This window comes from Pelophylax lessonae, assembly GCF_965119305.1.
Source record: "Pelophylax lessonae genome assembly, chromosome: 2".
Taxonomy (NCBI): Eukaryota; Metazoa; Chordata; class Amphibia; order Anura; family Ranidae; genus Pelophylax; species Pelophylax lessonae.
This window is the reverse complement of record NC_138769.1, coordinates 115,923,729-115,945,186: the sequence shown is the minus strand read 5'-3', so window position 1 is coordinate 115,945,186 and position 21,458 is coordinate 115,923,729. Positions and strand designations below refer to the sequence as shown.

General features: G+C 42.7%; 1 protein-coding gene across 3 annotated transcripts in view; it reads right to left on the bottom strand.

The window, feature by feature from the left end:
• Nucleotides 1–230: 230 nt before the first annotated feature.
• The window catches only part of LOC309545328 (uncharacterized protein), an 87,160-nt gene continuing 65,932 nt past the window's right edge, over nucleotides 231–21,458 (bottom strand). For all 3 annotated transcript variants that reach the window (XM_082244484.1, XM_082244483.1, XM_082244482.1), the window contains 5 exons: nucleotides 21,271–21,299; nucleotides 7,980–8,068; nucleotides 7,773–7,865; nucleotides 4,929–5,023; nucleotides 231–653 (listed from right to left, as the gene is read on the bottom strand). In XM_082244484.1, coding sequence (XP_082100610.1) covers nucleotides 468–653; nucleotides 4,929–5,023; nucleotides 7,773–7,865; nucleotides 7,980–8,068; nucleotides 21,271–21,299 — 492 coding nt within the window. In that variant the 3' untranslated portion in view covers nucleotides 231–467. The remainder of the gene's footprint in view (nucleotides 654–4,928; nucleotides 5,024–7,772; nucleotides 7,866–7,979; nucleotides 8,069–21,270; nucleotides 21,300–21,458) is intronic.

Below are 21,458 nucleotides of genomic sequence, written 5' to 3'. Positions count from 1 at the left end.
TGTGACTAAAGCTGGATACACACTATCCAACTAAAGGGGTTAGATTTCCTTCAGATTTACCTTTTCTATGTAGTGCAAGTGCCTGCCAGATTGCATACAAATTGTATACATATTATATGGTTTTGGTAAGTCTAAAGGAAAAAGTCTTCAGAAAATCTTATAGTGTGTATGGCCCATTACTCCTATGTCTGGTAATATTACTTTAACAATGGCAGCTCCCAATTTCTTTCTATACCATTTTCAAAGTATGAAATCCAGGAGAAAAAATGGAAAGGAGGTGAGACAAATCATAAACATCATCAAACAGCTGTCAATGTTTATTGCCCGTGGTTACACTAGTACAACACATACAGAAACACTAGTCATACTTTCAACACATTTACTGTGTAGTGTAAATGCTAAAGGTTTAAAAAAAAGAAAAATTTGCAATTATTTTGCAATAGAAAAAGGCAGACATAAATTCTAACCTATAGTTGATCTACGTAGGTAACATTTTTTGGCAAGTTTTGTCCACCTGCTTTCATGGCAGCTGTATAGCGTGCATCTGTTCGTCGTTTTATTACTTCGGATAGTCTCTTTGATATGTTTGTTCTTTTGGGTTCTTCTATGTAATCTAGCTCATTTAATTCTAGCTCACGGCCAAATAGTTCAATCTAAAATCAGAAAACATTGATTATTTCATTGCTTCGCTTAACATAAGAGGTGAAAACAAAGTAAACAAAATCAAACGTTTTATATCAGTAGACCTATCCTTAAATTTTAAAGTAACAGGTATTCATTACACAACCTAACGTGACAAAGCAATCGACAAAAAGACACCTTTCAGTGCCGGTTCACACTTCTGCGGATGCGCTGATCGCATGTAATTCGGAGCGCACTGCTCCTTCATTACATGCGAACTCCTGTGCAGATACGAATTCAGCCATACACTGTGGTTAAACTGCATTTTTGCCAAAGATGAGAATGTAAGGCAATTTGTTTCGGTGAGTTAATTTCCTATGGGGAAGAGGCGATTGGTGCACAAATGGTGTGGTGTGGTATGAAGAACTCTACATATTTGGAGGACTTTTTATTGCACTGTGGCATACTGTTTAGTTCTATCTATGTTCTATTTACTGTAGTTCTATAGATTTGTATTATACTACTTTTTTCCTTTTTTTCACCTTTTATGTTTATCATCACTTGCGTGATTTCATAACTTTTGTCACTTATCACACTATTACTGTGTATTTATCATTATTATCAGTGCTTGTGTGTATAGCATGCACTGAAATTTCTTGTGTTTTTTTTTTTTGTATATTGATTATGCACTTTAGCACCGCTGTTTACCTAGAGAGAACTGTATATTTCAGTTTTATAGCCTAAAAAAAGCAGTGGAGTTCACTTATCTTTATTGACCAAAACTTTATTCCAGTCTAGCAATATTTGACAAAACAATAGAATGGAAAAGAGGACTATCATGTCTATGCTTTAGTGAACTGCTGCCAACAACTAGTGGTAGGGCCACCACTTATACATCTAATTACGCGATCCAGATCGAATGCTTGTGTGTAACTACACATATTTATCCTCAGGTTTAGGACCCATTGTGGTAAAGATAAGCACAGGGAGCACGGATACAAAAACCCCTGAGAAGAGGCCCAGAGATGACAGCAGTTGATCACTCTACACGTGGCTTGAGCCAGGTGTATATAATAGAAAGGGTATATTACAAAAGTATCACAAATAGCTTTATTCACATATTATAATGAAAAAATTCCAAAATAATACAAATTATCCCCATCCCTCCCAATACATCAAACCCTTCACCATAGACCAATTAAAAAAAGAGACCACGTTCTCTTGCTTTAACAAACTGATCAGTGGTGAGTGCCCCATAACTGTTGGTGGTCAGTGGTATTTTTCTCCCATAACATTGGTGGTCAGGTTGCCCCCTGGCTGCTCTGTGTGCCCCCTTTATGGTCAATATGCCCCTTGCTGCTCTGTTCGCCCCCGTTTGATTGGTGGTCATTGAGAGCAGCATTACTTTCATTTCGGCAAAGAAGCAATAGGACACTAGGAGGAAGGTTTTGTTGATAATTTTTGGTTACATTTTTGATCACTGTGACTGGTTCACAGTGATCACAAGGTATGAAGCCACTCTCATTGGCTTGCACGCCAGGCACATGCACAAGCTGTAAAAAGAAGGCTGTTAATAAAATGCACTCCAGAAAAAAACTTCCCTCTACCCACCTTTTTTTTTTTTCAATACAGTGGTAGTAAAATAAGAACCTGCGGCTCTCCTGACTTTATCCCTCCTCCTCTAGGCAGATTAATAGCAGCAGGAGCCATTGGCTTGTGCTTCTATCAATCAAATCCAGTGACAAGGGAGCTGGGGGCGGGGCAGAGTCTTGCTGTCTGTGTAAATGTCTTGGGAGTGACCCCATGGGAATCCGCTTCCTATTGGGGGCACCAGTGAGAAAAGGAGGATCAGGGCTACTCTGTGCAATTCTTTTGCAACAGAGCAGGTAAGTATAGACATGTTTGGTATTAAAAACAAAAACATTTTTTATTTCCTTTACAACCAACTAAAGCCTCCAACTGCTATGTGGTCACAATGTCATAGTTGGACATAGGAGAAGTAACACAGTTAAAGTTGTTGTAAACCCCTTTCATGACATTTGATCTAGGTACTGTATATCTGTAGTGTTAACTTATCTCTCTTCAAAGCTCTAAGTGCCATGTCTTTCTGCTTCTCCTTTCCTCTGTTATCAGCAGAGTCACTTCTGACAAGTCCTCTGACACATGAGATAACAGCAGGTGAAAATTTGTGTCGGCGAGGGAACTTAGAGATAGATAAGCACACAGCTTGTCTATTCACAGTAAAGCTCTGCAAGTTCTTTCATTCCTCTGCCTATGTGGAAGGGGGGTTCCTTTCCTCCAATCAGCTCACACACAGTGTAAGCCCAGACTCCACACCCACTGCTAAAACAGGAAGAAAGATTTAACACGATGTGCACTTTCTAGAGAGCGTAGAAAGGGAAAGACAGCAGATATACTTAAAAAATAATATAGGAGTATTTGTTTAATCTCTTGATTGTAACCTTGTATAATCATTTCTAAAGTTAGTGGACAAGTCAAAAGCTAACAAAAAATGTGATTCTACAACTTTTTTTTTTTTTTTTTTTAATATTAAGCGTCATACTCCAGCCTTAGTCTGTAGGGTTCAATATTGAGTTGGGCCACCCTTTGCAGCTATAACAGCTTCAACTCTTCTGAGAAGGCTGTCCACAAGGTTTAGGAGTGTATCTATGGGAATGTTGGACCATTCTTCCAGAAGCGCATTTGTGAGGTCAGGCGCTGATGTGGACGAGAAGGCTTGACTCACAGCCTCTGCTCTAATTCATCCCAAAGGTGTTCTATCAGGTTGAGGTCAGGACTCTATGCAGGCCAGTCAAGTTCCTCCACCCCAAATTCGCTCATCCATGTCCTTATGGACCTTGCTTTGTGCACTTGTGTGGGGTTGTTTTTCAGGAGTTGGGCTTGGCCCCTTAGTTCCACTGAAGGGAACTCTTAAGGCATCAGCTTATCAAGACATTTTGGATAATTGCATACTCCCAACTATGTGGGAACAGTTTGGGGATAGCCCATTCCTGTTCCAACATGACTGTGCACCAGTGTACAAAGCAAGGTCCATAAAGACATGGATGAAGGAGTTTGGGGTGGAGGAACTTGACTGGCCTGCAGAGAGTCCTAATCTCAATCCAATAGAATACCTTTCTGATGAATTAGAGCAGAAACTGCAAGCCAGGCCTTCTCGTCCACATCAGTGCCTGACCTCACAAATGCGCTCCTGGAAGAATGGTCAAACACTCCCATAGACACACTCCTAAACCTCGTGGACAGCTGAGTTGAGGCTTTTATAGCTGCAAATGGTGGGCAAACTCAATATTGAACCCTACGGACTAAAGCCCCGTACACACGTAGCGATTGTCGGCCGAACGATCGGCCGTCTTTTGTTCGGTGCTGTCCTGTTGGTTAAAAAGTGCTAAAGACTGCACACGAATTTTGTCGGCCAACAACAGCCGACTGCAGAGGTGATGTCATGTGATGGTTAACTTTCCGTGTGTTTTTTCTTCTCTGAGCATGTCCAGTCTTGCTCATCTGCTGTTTGTTGGCCGAAATCTGTACTGACTGAGGAACAATCGGCCGTTCTGGTGTTGGCCAACAAAAATTTTAAAGCCTTCACATCAGATTCTGTTCGGCCGAAAAGTCGCAGTCGGTTGTCAGAAGCATCATACTAACAAGCCGACAATCGGCCGATTGGACGTTGGCCGAATATTTACGGCCGACAATCGCTACGTGTATACGGGCCTTAAGACTGGGATGCCATTAAAGTTCATGTGTGTGTAAAGGCAGGCGTCCCAATACAATTTACAATACAGTGTAGATCTGTTTGCATCCATGCGCCATAATCTCCACTCCTATATCCATTCACTTATGGCCTGTCTTTAGGTCGTCGCCACTTGGCCTCTCCTAAAGAGGACACCCTGAAAATTGTGACGCAACCAAACCCCAACTGTTTTGTGGTAATTGTGAAGGCAACTTACATTCTGGGTCTTGGTGAGAGACTGGTGAATGGCCTGAGCCAAACTATATTCTGTTGAACTCTGTATGTAGGCATACCTTGGTAAAAGGGATTCTCACAATGCTTTTTTTGGAGGTTGTGTGATTACAGTTGGATTGGTTTTTGGACAAAGTAGAAAAGCAGAAGGAAGGCTAGGCCTTACATTTGGCCAATTGAGCAAATAGGCACATCTGGGATGAATCTTGATTCTGGCAGACCAATTTTCTTTTCTTTATTTGGCACCTATACTATCATACCCCATATCTAACATGTACAGCAGTTTTTAGTATATGCATCAATTCAGTCCATAAACATAAATTACCTCTGCATTCTTAACATCCTCTTTGTAGTTCTTTTGGTGTTTTCTTGTAATTCCATTCAATGTATCTTTTTCTGCTACAGTTCGTCCATTAATGACTATGAAAATAAAATTAAAATTACAAAAAAAGTTTAAAATAATAAAAAAAAACTTTTTGGAAATAAACATTAAAATGTGAAGTATTTTTCCTAAATATTTGAAGGTGAGCCCCAACCAAGCAACTAATTACACAGATTAAATACATATAGGTTAGCTGTTTTACCTGTCAAAAGATTTGTATTTTTGTCCATTCAGTCCTTGGATTTACACAGCTCAGTTACACAGCAGAGTCCTGCCTAGGAGACCTAATTTTTTCTGCTGTAGTTTCAACACACACACACACACACACACACACACACACACACACACACACACACACACACACACACACACACACACACACACACACACACACACACACACACACACACACACACACACACACACACACACACACACACACACACACACACACACACACACACACACACACACACACACACACACACACACACACACACACACACACACACACACACACACACACACACACACACACACACACACACACACACACACACACACACACACACACACACACACACACACACACACACACACACACACACACACACACACACACACACACACACACACACACACACACACACACACACACACACACACACACACACACACACACACACACACACACACACACACACACACACACACACACACACACACACACACACACACACACACACACACACACACACACACACACACACACACACACACACACACACACACACACACACACACACACACACACACACACACACACACACACACACACACACACACACACACCGCTTGCTTTAAATTAATCTCTATAAAATGAATATACTAAACTTCATAAATCTATTACAAGTAAATTGTGTAGAATAATAAATTAGTAGATCATATCCCATATAACATTAATAAAATTTGTAAAAGTCCAAAAATGTCCAATAAATATGTATTATAAAGTGAATCTTTGTGCAGACTTCCAAAAATAAAATTCCAATAAATGTGCAAATATAAAGTGAGTCCGTTGTGCAATCTTCCAAACAAAAAGTGCAAGTGCTCAGTGCGCTGATTACTCTTCAGTAGTAATCCTAATACTTGTGATTTCACTGTGACAAAGGTAAGATTCAATCACTCACCAAACGTTGTGGGTCATGTGTGCCTTATAGCACCACGACCATTCAGGCTTGTGTAGCCGTCCAGGCTAAAAGGTCTTTTGGCTTGCTTCAGATGGATAAGGTGATAGGATCTCCCTCTGTCTCCTCTCCCCTCGTGCCAAAACAGATATGGAAAAAAAGGAGCTCCAGATAGTGTAATATCTTTTTAGTTGGCTTAGGTCAGCTCCTTATTACACTATCTGGAGCTCCTTTTTTTCCATATCTGTTTTGGCACGAGGGGAGAGGAGACAGAGGGAGATCCTATCACCTTATCCATCTGAAGCAAGCCAAAAGACCTTTTAGCCTGGACTGCTACACAAGCCTGAATGGTCGTGGTGCTATAAGGCACACATGACCCACAACGTTTGGTGAGTGATTGAATCTTACCTTTGTCACAGTGAAATCACAAGTATTAGGATTACTACTGAAGAGTAATCATCGCGCTGAGCACTTGCACTTTTTGTTTGGAAGATTGCACAACGGACTCACTTTATATTTGCACATTTATTGGAATTTTATTTTTGGAAGTCTGCACAAAGATTCACTTTATAATACATATTTATTGGACATTTTTGGACTTTTACAAATTTTATTAATGTTATATGGGATATGATCTACTAATTTATTATTCTACACAATTTACTTGTAATAGATTTATGAAGTTTAGTATATTCATTTTATAGAGATTAATTTAAAGCAAGCGCTATAGGTAGCCTTTTGACTACTTACCTACACATCACTTTCTAATTTCTATAACAGCTGCTTAAATTACACACATATTTATACATCTATTTATTCATTTATTTATTCACCAATTTTACTCACAAAAATATATATATATTATCTATTTCACATATTTAAAAATTAAACACGTGGCGCGGGGCATATACACCAGTATATTCCTTACACACACACATACACTGTGACTTGACAGTGAAAGGAATAGCAGCACACTAATAAGCTTACTCATCATTATGTTCTATTTTCCAATCAGCATGCATCTTGCACTGCAACATCTCTGGTATGTTCATTGTGCTGCTTCTCCCTTCTCCGATCACAGAATGCCTTGTATTCATTTAAAATAATTATTTTTAGGCATACTTCAGCTTTAAATTAAACAATAGGATGTTGCTGCATTTTTCCAGTTACCCCATTGTGAGAGGTATGTGTCTGTTGCATCCAATATATTCTAATTTTTAGATAATCATGTGCTTTTATTGTCTGTGTTTGTTATAATACCAAATGTACACTCTGTATATAAAGAAACTACACTTAGTCTGATTTAATGCCCTGTATAAACGCATAGGGTCGTATGCTGCATGCTACATATAATACAAAACACCATGAAGAATGCTGCTATACATTTACAGTTTACAGTAGACTGTCCTATTAGTTGTAGATCAAGGCCAGGATCAGAAATTCTCCTTAAAGCTAGAACAAATGCAACAAACACAATGACCACTAGGTGTCACTGTTTCTCCAAAGTCAGTTTTTCCTTCTAAAATAGATACTTATTTCTAGGTGGTAACAAGCTGCTTGTATCCTAATTGCTCCTGTAAAATGTGATAAAATTCAGTCTTACACATATCTGCAGAATCCATCATGTGCTTTAACAGATCAAGTACCACAGTGCTCGCTGTTTTCCCATCAACTTCTTTAATAGTGGGAAGTGTCCCTGGAAAAAAAAACAAAGCCGACATCATATATCACATCATGCGGACATCATATATCACAAAAGTCTCCATAAAAAAATGACTAGAGACAAATTGAATTAACATTTTCAACAAACCAGCGTCCTGTCCAGGAGACAATGGAGTGGCAGTTAACCTTCTCTCTGGAGGGGTCTGTGAACTCACTGACGGTGGCGGAGCCATTACACTGGAACAGAACACATTACAAAGGCGTATTACACCTATGAGTATTGGAACAGTTAGCACTCCAAATCCATACACACACTGCAAGTTTAGTTCTTCATACTTACCTTATTAATAAATTTAATAAACATGCAGTGCTACTAATTCACAAAGGTATTTGCATGTAGTGAAAAGTGTATCACAATTAATATACAGAATCAGTGTAACAATTTAATATTAAATCAATATTTAATAGTCCAACAAGAAAATAGTGTAACTGCTGTGACGTAAAACAATAAGTATCTTCCACTTTGATTATTCTTCAACCTCTTTCCAATCACCTCAGTGCTCACAGTACCATCACCTTATTGGTGGAATATACATGCATGTATAATACTACCCAGGTCGTTCTCTCACATCCGATTGGTATTCCAGGGTCCCAGGTAACTCTTTAGTATGGCCTCCTGTTCGCTAGGGTGCTCCTTTCCACCTAAAACATCCTCCTTGATAATGGGGTTGCGGTCCCTTTAAAAGCGTATGGCCCATGTGCTAGAACGTACTCGTATACCATGTGGGGATAGAGAGGCTAGCCCAATAGTGTAATAGGCTTTAAAACCACTTTATTAAATGTAGCACTACCCCCTAGAGGATTTCTGAGAATTACACTTTCTGGATTCCCCTGGGTTACCCTTAGCAACTGATAGCAGACAAACAGCATTGAAAGTCCTTGGCTCAGTCAATAATCAATCCAGGGGATTATTTTTTTTTTTTTTTGTGTTGTTATTGAGCACTGGGATAGGAAAAGGGATGAGTGGGATACTCCAACTGTGAACTATGCACAATCTTGAGGACAACTAGCTGTAGTGTGCAGCAAGGCCGCTGCTTCACCTTGCCACTGAAGTGAAGATAGTTTTAAAGGTTCCTGTTTTAGTTATTCTCTTCAGGGTTCTGTAACTGGCATCCCCTTTCCTCTCAACACCGGTGTGCTATCGCCTGTCCACTGACCCTAGCTTCTGGAGCGGTCCCCTTCTTAGCAGACCCCTGGGCAAGTTCCTCTGTACTCACGGACACTGTTTTTCCAGAGTCACCGTTGCCTCCAAACTCCACTTGTCAGCATCCACTGGACCTCTGTGTCCAGCAACACCTTTAGGGTCACCAGGCCGACTGCCTGTGACCACCTTTCCCAGTTGCAGAAGGAGAAACAGCCATACTCTCCCAAATACCCCCTGCCACATATGCCCTTGGCTTTTATATCCTATCCTAGGATGCACCACTGTCTGTGCCAACCCACTGAGACAGCCACAAAAGCCTGTGTGTCACTGGCTGGGTTTCCTCCACTGTCCAACAGGCCTCCCTATTGGATACAGTGGGGACATCCCTCAGCCCAGATGAATCACACCCTGGACACATGTTACAGGCCTGACTAGAAATCCTGCTCCCGGATAAGCAGAAAGAGCCACTAGTTTTTACCTGTCACTCTCCTGATAAGCAGGCAGAGCAAATATACACTACCTACCTAGCACCTATCTAGGAGGGTGTTTACATAGATAACATTTAAACAAGCACAATAGGGGTCATGTGACTTTATCATTCCCCTGATAAAGTCACGTGACGTGAGATGTAATGCGTAGGGCGGAGCGTGGACCAAAAGTGACCTCATACCAGGAAGATTGGTACCCTTGATATGCTTGTTTAATTTTTATCTATGTAAACAGCATTTCTCTATTGTCCATTGACAGATGCAGCTCCTATGCTTCTTATACCATAGGGTTATGCTGCCCCCTACAGGAGTAGTACTAGGCAGTGAAAAAATTCACTGACACGCCTACAGGGGCTGTCCTCCACGGCATAACCCCACACACACTCTGTAACAAGCCAGTTTTTTGCTGCCTAGTGAAGGAGTAGGTGTAATGTTCTGGTACCTTTGGGTACCCTAATTACTCTTTCATAAGTGTATGCGCCCCACCATTCTCTTTTGGTAAGGTGCGCATACACCTTTAAGACTGATTTATTTAGATGGCTATTTAGATCGCCGGCTCTCACTCACATGTGTTCGTTCAAACTGCTTTGTGCCTTGATGCTAACCTGTCTTGAAGCTCTCATGCTTGCAAGCATACCTCGCTGTCGGAACCACGCTGTGCTGATCCCTGTATCCCCCTACCGGATCATCCGCTCTTGCCGAACCTCTCCTCTGCTACATTGCTATTAGTGATAAGTACCCCACAGGGGAAACCTCTATAACCTTTATACTAAAGCTTACACTATCTAGCTCTGCATACTAAGGACTATTACTACATCTGCATTATCTAAGATTGCTAGCTCTTGAGCCTACTACCACCTGTTCTTGCACTGGGTTGATCTCTCTTGTATGTCCACCTGCTACTCTGTCATCTGCTACCATACATGATTGCTAAACCTATCTGCATCCCATCTGCTACTATCTTACTTTCAAGAACATTTCCTTTCAAGTGTCTGTCACCTACCATCTCTACCCAACCTGTCTCTTCAGCCTATCATCACTGTGTTACTATATACATAAGTCACTCTAGGAAACATCTTATTGAGTGTGTGTATTTACTTGCTGAATTGAGATCATCCACACATGATGAGTCATTGAGAGTTGGGATTGGTGTCTCAGCGTTTCTCTACATGACTACTGAAGTGGAATATTTCTGTAGCTGAAAATCCACATCATACGTAAAACGCAGGAGCGTTACAGATTGAACGAACACATGTGAGTGAGAGCCGGCGATCTAAATAGCCATCCAGTCCGGCGCTCAGTGATGACAGCATCAGTCTTAAAGGTGTATGCGCACCTTACCAAAAGAGAATGGTGGGGCGCATACACTTATGAAAGAGTAATTAGGGTACCCAAAGGTACCAGAACATTACAGTGGGACCAGAACAGGATTACTACTAAGGCCATGATTGACACAGGATCTTGTGGAAATTATATTGACATACGTTTTGCTGCTTTAAATAAAGTTCCTATTATTTCTAAACTTAAACCTGTCTCAGTGAGTCTTATTAACGGTGTTCCTTTATCCTCTGGTCCGATCACTGATCAGACACAGGCACTCCTAGTCACTACTAACGGGTCTCATATGGAGACCACTACCTTCGATCTAATACCTTCACCCCACTTTCCCATTGTTTTGGGACTTCCCTGGTTGCACACACATCAACCAACCATAGATTGGAAGGAACGGACCCTGACCTTCCTCTCTTGCTATTGCGAGGGTACGTGTAACCTCCCGTCTTTCGGGAAGATCCTGTCTGTGGTGACAGATGAGATTGCACCACTATGTTATCAGGATCTCTCTGAGGTTTTTCTTGAGAAAAATGCTCAAGCACTACCTCCCCATCGAGACTATGATTGTAGCATTGATCTACTCCCAAATAGCAAATTGCCGTTCGGTCATGTTTATCCTCTTTCACAGGATGAACTTTCCCATCTCAAAGACTATTTGGATGAGAATTTGGAAAAAGGTTTTATTAGACCTTCCACTTCTTCCACAGCAGCAGGACTCTTTTTTGTCCGCAATAAGGACTCAAGTCTCAGGCCTATCATCGACTATAGGCAATTGAATGCTATTACAATAAAAGATCGCTATCCTCTACCGCTTATCCCTGAGCTCATTGAGCAGGTGCGTGGAGCTATCCATTTTTCAAAATTGGACCTGAAAGGAGCATACAATCTCATTCGAATTCGTGATGGACACGAGTGGAAGACTGCATTCAGAACCAGATACGGATTGTTTGAATATCTTGTAATGCCATTCGGGCTATGCAACGCCCCTGCAGTTTTTCAACGATTTATAAACGATATTTTCAGAGACTTACTAGATGTCTGTGTTGTGGTATATCTGGGCGATATACTTATATATTCACGATCCCTGTCTGAACACATAAGACATGTAAGACTAGTATTATCGAGATTGCTTGCACACAACCTTTATGTGAAACTGGAAAAATGCTTGTTTCATAAAGAAGAGGTACTGTTTCTAGGCTACATCATATCCAAAACAGGAATCGAGATGGACATGAGTAAGATATCCTGCATTCAGGATTGGCCTACACCAACCACACGCAAGGCGCTACAGCGATTCCTTGGATTTTCGAATTTCTACAGGAAGTTCATTAGAAACTTCTCTGCCATTGTGAGACCCCTCACACAGCTCACTAGCATTAAAAAACCATTCAAATGGTCAGATGAAGCAAATAAAGCTTTTCACCTGTTAAAGACAAGGTTTACTTCTGCTCCCATACTACGCCATCCAGACCCATCCCTCCAATACATTCTGGAAGTAGATGCGTCAAACATGGCAGTAGGAGCAATACTCTCCCAACGACCAACTCACACTTCACCACTTCATCCAGTCGCCTTTTTTTTCTAAATCCCTAAGAAGTCCAGAGATAAATTACCCCGTGGGTGAAAAGGAACTGCTTGCTATAAAATTGGCTCTGGAGAATTGGCGACATCTACTCGAAGGCACCCAATTACCAATACTTATATAGACGGACCATAAAAATCTCCAATATCTTCAGACTAACAAAACTCTCTCGCACCGACAGGTACGATGGTCACTATTCTTTCTAAGGTTTAACTTCCTAGTGACCTACACACCTGCAGATAAGAACAAAAAGGCGGATGCACTATCATGACTAACTGAAGAAAACTACTTCGAAATCCCTTCCGTTCCTATAATACCTCACAAACGCATTATTGGAGTTGTCCGTTCCTTGAAGGAAGAGGTTTTGCATGGTATAAGTTTGGATTCACCCCCACCACAACTAAATACTGATGCAGAAGGCTTCCTCTACTACAACGACAAACTTTACATACCACCTACCATACGCACCAAGATCTTGGAATTATCGCATGATGTGCCTATGGCAGGACATATGGGTATGACAAAGACTCTTAATCTGATTACCAGGCAATTCTGGTGGCCTGACATGAAAACATCTATACAAAAATTCGTCTCTTCATGCAATGTCTGTGCCAGGTCCAAAATTGACACTACGAGACCATCCGGTCTACTATGCAGTCTACCAATACCCCAAACTCCATGGGAAGTTGTGTCCTTGGACTTTATAGTGGAATTGCCTCCTTCCAAAGGATTTAATACCATCTTAGTGTCAGTGGACCATCTGACAAAAATGGCACATTTCATTGCTATTCGCAGACTCCCTTCGTCCAAACAAACGGCAGAACTCTTGATGAAACATGTCTTTAAGTTACATGGTATCCCAAAAACTCTTCTGTCTGACCGTGGATCACAATTTATTTCCAAGTTCTGGCAAGAACTATGTCAGATACTACGGATCGAGCGGAAGCTCACTTCTCCTTACCATCCGCAGACCAACGGACAGACTAAAAGAGTCAACCAATGCATCGAGCAATATTTACGTTGTTACACTTCTTACCAACAGGATGATTGGGTGGATCTTCTCCCTCTGGCAGAATTTGCCTACAACAACGCAACCCACAGTACGACCAAGCAGAGTCCATTCTACTTGAACTATGGGTTTCATCCCTCTATTCTTCCACCACGCATCCTTCCTTCAAATAACCCAGTAGCTTCAGACTATCTTACCCAAATAAAGGACTCTCTGGGTTTGCTTAATACTACCATTGCACACGCTCATAGTCAACAAAAGAAGTACTATGATCTTCGCAGAAGACCTTCTCCTCAGTACGCTATCGGGGACCTCGTTTGGCTCTCAACAAAAAATTTAAGACTGAAAATCCCTAGCAATAAGCTTGGACCTCTGTTCTTGGGACCTTTCCCAATCAAGAAACTTATTGGAAAAGCAGCAGTACAGCTTACATTGCCAATAGACCTCAAAATACATCCCATTTTCCATGTGTCGCTACTGAAGCCCCATGTTCCTGACCAAGGAATAAGGCCTACTATCCCACCTCCTCCTCCTGTACAAGTTGAAGGTGGAGAAGAATATGAGATAAAAGAGATTCTGGATTCTCGTATCCACAGAGGAAGACTTCAGTACTTGGTTCGATGGAAGAACTATGGGCCCCAAGACGACACCTGGCTAAACACCTCTGACATACATGCCTCTAGATTAATTCGCAATTTTCATGCGAAGTACCCAGACAAACCAGCTCCAGAGGCCTTCAGGAGCCGGCCTTAAGGGGGGGGGGGTACTGTAATGTTCTGGTACCTTTGGGTACCCTAATTACTCTTTCATAACTGTATGCGCCCCACCATTCTCTTTTGGTAAGGTGCGCATACACCTTTAAGACTGATGCTGTCATCACTGAGCGCCGGACTGGATGGCTATTTAGATCGCTGGCTCTCACATGTGTTCGTTCAAACTGCTTTGTGCCTTGATGCTAACCTGTCTTGAAGCTCTCATGCTTGCAAGCATACCTCGCTGTCGGAACCACGCTGCGCTGATCCCTGTATCCCGCTACCGGATCATCCGCTCTTGCCGAACCTCTCCTCTGCTACATTGCTATTAGTGATAAGTACCCCACAGGGGAAACCTCTATAACCTTTATACTAAAGCTTACACTATCTAGCTCTGCATACTAAGGACTATTACTACATCTGCATTATCTAAGATTGCTAGCTCTTGAGCCTACTACCACCTGTTCTTGCACTGGGTTGATCTCTCTTGTATGTCCACCTGCTACTCTGTCATCTGCTACCATACATGATTGCTAAACCTATCTGCATCCCATCTGCTACTATCTTACTTTCAAGAACATTTCCTTTCAAGTGTCTGTCATCTACCATCTCTACCCAACCTGTCTCTTCAGCCTATCATCACTGTGTTACTATATACATAAGTCACTCTAGGAAACATCTTATTGAGTGTGTGTATTTACTTGCTGAATTGAGATCATCCACACATGATGAGTCATTGAGAGTTGGGATTGGTGTCTCAGCGTTTCTCTACATGACTACTGAAGTGGAATATTTCTGCAGCTGAAAATCCACATTATACGTAAAACGCAGGAGCGTTACAGTAGGTTTCCTTCTGGGACTTTGGTCTAACGTTTTTTGTTCTTTTAAGGATATTTCTGTTTATTTCTCTTTACTCACTAATGCTAGCTAGTGTCAGGGGGATCCTCCTGGTGAACTACAAGCGACAGCCAGCTGAGGTTTTGCACTGGATAATATAGATCCTTATGGTCTCCCATCCTGGCAGGTTATAGTCCCGCACTAGGCCTCGCCACGACAGAGCCTGTGAGTGGATGTCTCGCCGGGACGCAATGACCTGGAATGCCCCTAGTTGTAGCGTACCCCTCGGCTGGCAGCTCCCTCACTCAGGGTGGGAGGTGTTCTGTCTGGAGTGGAGCCCACCCGGTCCATGGTATGATGAGTAAACTGAGCCCCCCATGTCCCTAGTGGCCTCTGGGGGGGGATGTGGGCCCACTCCTGGAGATAATAGGTCCAGTTTTCCTAAAAGATCCCCCTGACCTATCAGGATTCTGGCCCTGCCCTCCCCTCCCCAAGGGGGCGCTACAATTGGCGCTACAATCGGCGCCTGGGGGGGTATACAGAGGTACCTTATCCTGTGGGGTCTTTTTAGGTAGATCCCTGGTGTGGCCTTGTACCTGGGTCCTGACCGCATGGCAGTGTTCTTAGGTGTGGGCATCAGCTCCCTGTGTGTGAGGTGATGTGGCCATTTTCCCTGGGCTTCCTATACAGTTGTATTGGCGCCATTTTTTTGTAGCATAGGAGCTACACGGGCAGTTCGGTCTCTTGTGGATTGATGTCACTTCCTGTGACGTTGCTTCCGGTGCTCAGTTCCTCTGTGAGGTGATACAGTATGGGGGTCATTTCTGAGCATTTCCTGTGCACTCTGCTACCTGCCGCTGTTTAAAGGGTAACTCCGAGTACAGCGTGATCGGGCGGTGCAGACCGCGATAGCAAATTTAAAGAGGCAGCACATTTTTTTTTCTCATATTGCAAAATGGAGTGCCAGGAGGTAAATTCTCCATCAGACCCCCTCAGTGCGATTGCCAACACATCCGGCTCGCAGTCCATGGTGTCTTTTTCTGCAGCATTGGAGTGTCTGGTATCAAAGGTTGATCTTGTCATGAAACATGTTGTTAACCAAAAACGGCCGCTGCCTTCTCTGTCTTCTGACTCAGAGACTGATATGGTCGCCACGGACAACCCCCTCCCTGAGGGATCCCTGTCCTTGCATTCAGATGGCGAAGAGGATCTGTCCTCCTCAGCCGCAGCGCAGAAACGCGCTATGGTGGAAGCACTGATTTGTTCAGTAAGGGAAACGCTACAATTGACTGATGAGCCCACACAGTCAGGAACTCGGGTCGTTTTGGCTCCCTCAAAGCCCAGAAATGGGGTCAGGTATTTCCTTGTCCTGAGGAATTTCACGATATAGTGAATAAACAACGGCGGGGTGCCTAAGCGCTTTGTACGCCGTTATCCCTTTGCTGACTCGAACCGCTGGAGGTGCCACCCAGGGTGGACCACCCTGTTTCCAGGTTTAACAAATCTACTGTGGTACCCGTGGAAGATTCCCCAGCCTTCAAGGCCCTGGCGGACAGACGGGTGGAATCCCTTTTCCGCCACCTCCATGTTTTGGCGGGTACGGTTCAAAAAAACGATCTTGGTGTCCGTTCTGGTTTCACAGACGGTAACGGTATGGGTTTAAGTGCTTAGGGGTAACTTGAACACTGGGATAGTTCCCCCAACCTTGATTGGACTCACGGACCAGATGGCCAGGCCCTGGTGTTTCTGTGTGATGCGTCCAGAGGCCTGCCAAGATAGGCTCCAAGTCTAATTTATGAAGGGGCGCCCCCACTCAGATGAGGGGAGGGGGGGGGTAGGCTTCTACAATTCTCAGAGGCTTTGGAAAAGGTAGTACAGGACAGGTGGGTCATATCCACAGTGGCTCAGGTCTACAAGATAGAGTTTCGGGAGTTCCTTCTCTCTCGGTTTCTAGGTTCAAATGTTCCCACAAGTCCAGTGAAAGGAAAATCCCTGTTCCAGGCCCTAGAAAGCTTGTGGGTACAGGGCGTGATTATGGAGGTTCCTGCCAGCGAAAGGTTCCCAGGTTTTTACCCAAATCTTTTTACAGTGCCAAAACCAAATGGCGAGGTGAGACCCATTCTGGATCTCAAAGCTCTGAACCAGTTCTTGAACGTTCAGTCCTTTCTTATGTAATCAATTTCTTTGGTGGTAGCTTCTCTGGAGGAAGGAGAATTCTTGGCATCTGTAGATATCAAGGATGCATACCTGCATGTGCCAATTGTCAGGCCTCATTAAAAGTTTCTGCGTTTCGCAGTGGGACATTGTCATTTTGAGTTTGTGGCCCTGCCATTCTGCCTAGCCACAGCCCCCGGTTGTTTACAAATGTCTTTCGAGGCAATCCCTTATGCGCAGTTTCATTCCAGGCCATTCCAGAACAGCATTCTGTCCACTTGGAACAAGAAGCTCCAAGCTTTGGATTATCCAATAGTTCTGGCCTCAAGGGTGAGGCTGGATCTCACGTGGTGGTTGATGCACAACAATTTAGGGAAAGGGAAGTCTTTGCTGCCAGTAATCTGGAAAGGTATGACCACGGACGCCAGCCTATCAGCCTGGGGTGCTATTCTGGAAGAAGCATCTGTCCAGGGAAAGTTGTCTTGGTTGGAAAAGCTCTTACCCATCAATATCTTGGAGATCCGGGCAGCTCGGTTAGCTCTAGTTTTCTGGACTACCAGGCTGCAGGATTGTCCTGTCATGATTCAGTCCGACAATGCCACTGTAGTGGCTTATATCAACCATCAGGGGGGCACCAGGAGCCAGGCAGGTCAGAAAGAGGTGAACTACAATAGATCATAATAAGTATCTCTAAAACTCAGGCTCACAAATATAAACTGGATGCATATATCGGTATAAATATATTAATAAATGCATAACAAATTAAAATAGAGTACTAATATAATGTATAAAAATTATGTATGAAAATTGTGTATATAAAAAGTGGAGAACGACTAAAAATGGATATTTAACAATTATTAATGTGGGCATCGATGTCTCATTCTATATTGAGACCTAATGGTCGGTAGCACTTAAGAAGATGTATACAAAAGGTCTCCCTTTTTGATATTGTTCTCCTAAGGTTACTGCCTCTCCAGTGTGGAGTATATTTTTCAATAGCAACCACTTGAATTTTGGCAGAATTACGATGGTGGAATTTAGCGTAATGTTGAGATACGCTATGACCTACAAAACCTTTTTTAATATTGGATATGTGTTCTCCGACCCAAATGCTCAAAGTGCGAATGGTCCTACCCACATATTGGAAACCGCAACTACAACTCAGAAGGTAAACTACGCCTTTCATGTGGCATGAGATGAAATCTTTATATGTATATAATAGGTTTTTCCAGTGATATTGGATGAGAACGTTTGGGTCCTGATTGTCTTAGACTCCATGCAAGTATTGCATTTTTTACAAGGAAAGAAACCTTTCATATTCCCAAACATTACCGAAACTGAAGGTTTTTCAATAGGGTTCTGTGCAACCAAATCCTTCAGATTCTGGGATCTTTTAAAGATTCAATCACTGACAACATAAAAGAGCAAATGGTGATGGTGCGGCTTACCCCCCAATCCCAGTGGACGCCTTCGTAAGGGGAAATGCGTCGGGTGGAGAAGCCGCGCTATCACTATTTGTGGACCGCGCTGCAGAGCGGCCGCGAACATCTGTCACTTGTCCAAATTTTTTCCATTCATGTAAGTGTGATTCCTTTAATAAATTCCTTATCAAGAAGATAATGCTCTATTGCCTGCTTATATTTTCTTGTCATATGGGGAGCTATCCTGCGGGCACCTTTGGGAGGCTATTCTAAGGAAGAGGTCCCTATGCTCAATATAAAGAGGCAGGATTGTTTAAGGAACACCAATTCCTGGACAGCGGGGGATTCTAGACGTCCATCTTTAACCCTTCATCCAAACGATTGTTCATGTGACATCTGGTAAGACTGCATTTACATTTCTTGCACTGGGTGAAGGATTTTGGTCTGAAGATTCCTTGCTGTATCCCATGGGTTCATCATGACATCTTTCATGCATGCTCAAACTGTCAGTTGGTAAGGGTACCTCTTCCTCCTTCATATTTGGGTGATATGAGAGATCTGTGTATTCAGCATCTGCGCCTTGGTTTATGAGCACTTCAACACTAAGAATATTTATCTGCACCAGTTTATTTGTGAGTCTTGCATTTGCCACTCTCCCTTTTTCACAAGAGACTTTTTATTTATGCCACTGTACATGTCACATCTGGTTATTTATTTGTGTTTATTTTTGTGGATAGTTACACATCTTTAGAGTGTACTTTAGTTACTACACACTTCATATCAAGCGCACCTTATTCTTTTTTCCATTTTAAATGATTTGCCAACGTTGGGGTGCCCAGGACATTGGTATCCAGGTTCAACAACAAGCTGGATAAGTTTGTATCCAGAACCAGGGATCCAATTGCTATCGGAACAGATGCGTTAGTGATTCCTTGGGATTGGTTCTCCCTGATCTATGCCTTTCCTCCGGTCCAACTTCTGCCATGGCTGCTGTGCAGAATACAGGAGGAGGGGATACTGATGATCCTGGTGGCTCTGGCCTGGCCCAGGAGACCTTGGTATGCAGAAATTGTGAAAATAGCAGTAGGGGAGCCATGGTCACTTCCATGCCGTCCAGATCTACTTTCCCAAGGTCCCATATTCCATCCTGCTTTGTGGTCACTGAATTTGGCTATCTAGTTAATGAGATCAGAATCTTGAAGGATGAAGGAATTTCGGGTCCAATTCTAGCTACGTTGAGTCTGGAAATCTTAGATCTCCTGGTGTGAGTCCAAAAGATGGCATCCTCGCAAGTATGTTATTGGAAGAATTCTTGCTTTTCTGCAATTAGGAGTGGAACTTAAGCTAGCAAGGGGCAGATCTCAGCCTTATCTATTTTCTTTCAGAGACTGGTAGAGACACACTGGTTGGTGCAAGCATTTTTTCAAGGGGTGATTTGCATGGTTTCGCCAGTCAAGCTGCCCTTATGCCCCTGGGACTTAAATCTTGTGCTCTCTGTCTTACAGAAGCAACCGTTTGAGCCTATCAGGCATATTCCTTTGATTATTTTGGTAAGGAAATTGGCTTTTTTGGTCGCCGTAACCTCGGCCAGAAGGGTGTCAGAATTAGCGGCCCTTTCTTGCAAGGAGCCATTTTTGGTCCTGCACCAGGACAGAGTAGTCTTCCCCATCCAGCCTTTTTGCCCAGAGTGGTTTCCAGTTTCCATCTACTGTAAACCAGGATATCACTTTGCCTTCCTTTTTCCCGAATCCTCGGACCACAGAAGAGAAATTATTCCATTCACTTGACGTAGTATGAGCAGTCAAGGTTTATTTGAAAATGTCAGCGTTAATTCGTAGCACTGATGCTTTTTTCGTCCTGCCAGAAGGGCCTAAGAGAGGCCAGACAGCGACAAGTCTGACTATTTCTAAGTGGATTCGTCAGGTCATTGTTCAGGCGTATGGTTTAAAGGGTAAGGTCCCACCCTATAGATTAAAGTCATACTCTAGCAGGAGGGTAAGTGCTTCATGGACAGTGCATCATCAAGTATCTATGGCTCAAATTTGCAAGGCTGCTACTTGGCCTTCAGTGCATACATTCACTAGGTTCTACCAGGTGGATGGTAGAGCTCGAGAGGGGGCTGCATTTGGATATAGAGTGCAGTCTTTGGATTACTGTGTTCCCTCCCCTCAAGGGCATTGCTTTAGGACATCCCAGATAGTCATTGTTGTGGCCTGCTCTGTGTCCCATAATGTAGGATAAAGAAAATTGGATTTCTCCTACAACTTACCTCTAAAATCCTTTTCTTGGAGTACATCATGGGACACAGAGGTCCCTCCCCTTTTTTCTGTGATCTTCATTGCTTGCTACAAAAACTGTGGTTCTTCATTTGTGGGAGGGGTTATACAGGGGTAACTTCCTGTCTATTGGTTTGCCAGTGTCTGTTCACTTATAGGTGGCGTATAACCCAGATAGTCATGATTATGGCCTGCTCTGTGTCCCATGGTGTTCTCCAAGATAAGGATTTTACAGGTAAATTGTAGGAAAAATTAAAATTTTCTATGTTCTGTTATCCGCAAGCTTGCTTTTGAAGACAAAGATCTCTGTAGTGATTATAACTAAGCAACAGATTAACAGTATGCTCTTTTCACTGATCATCACTGTCCATTATATGTCATTACCTTTCTATGGAGTGTCCACCAAAAGATATCTAAAACAGAAAGAGAAATATGTGAATTACCGTACTTTTTAGATAACCTAGGTCTATTCTGCACAGATACAATGATTAAAGACACATTAAAGTTAAAAGTTTAAACTTCTATCATGCAAAATCTAGTAAATGTGTGACATTTAAAAATATGCAGCACAG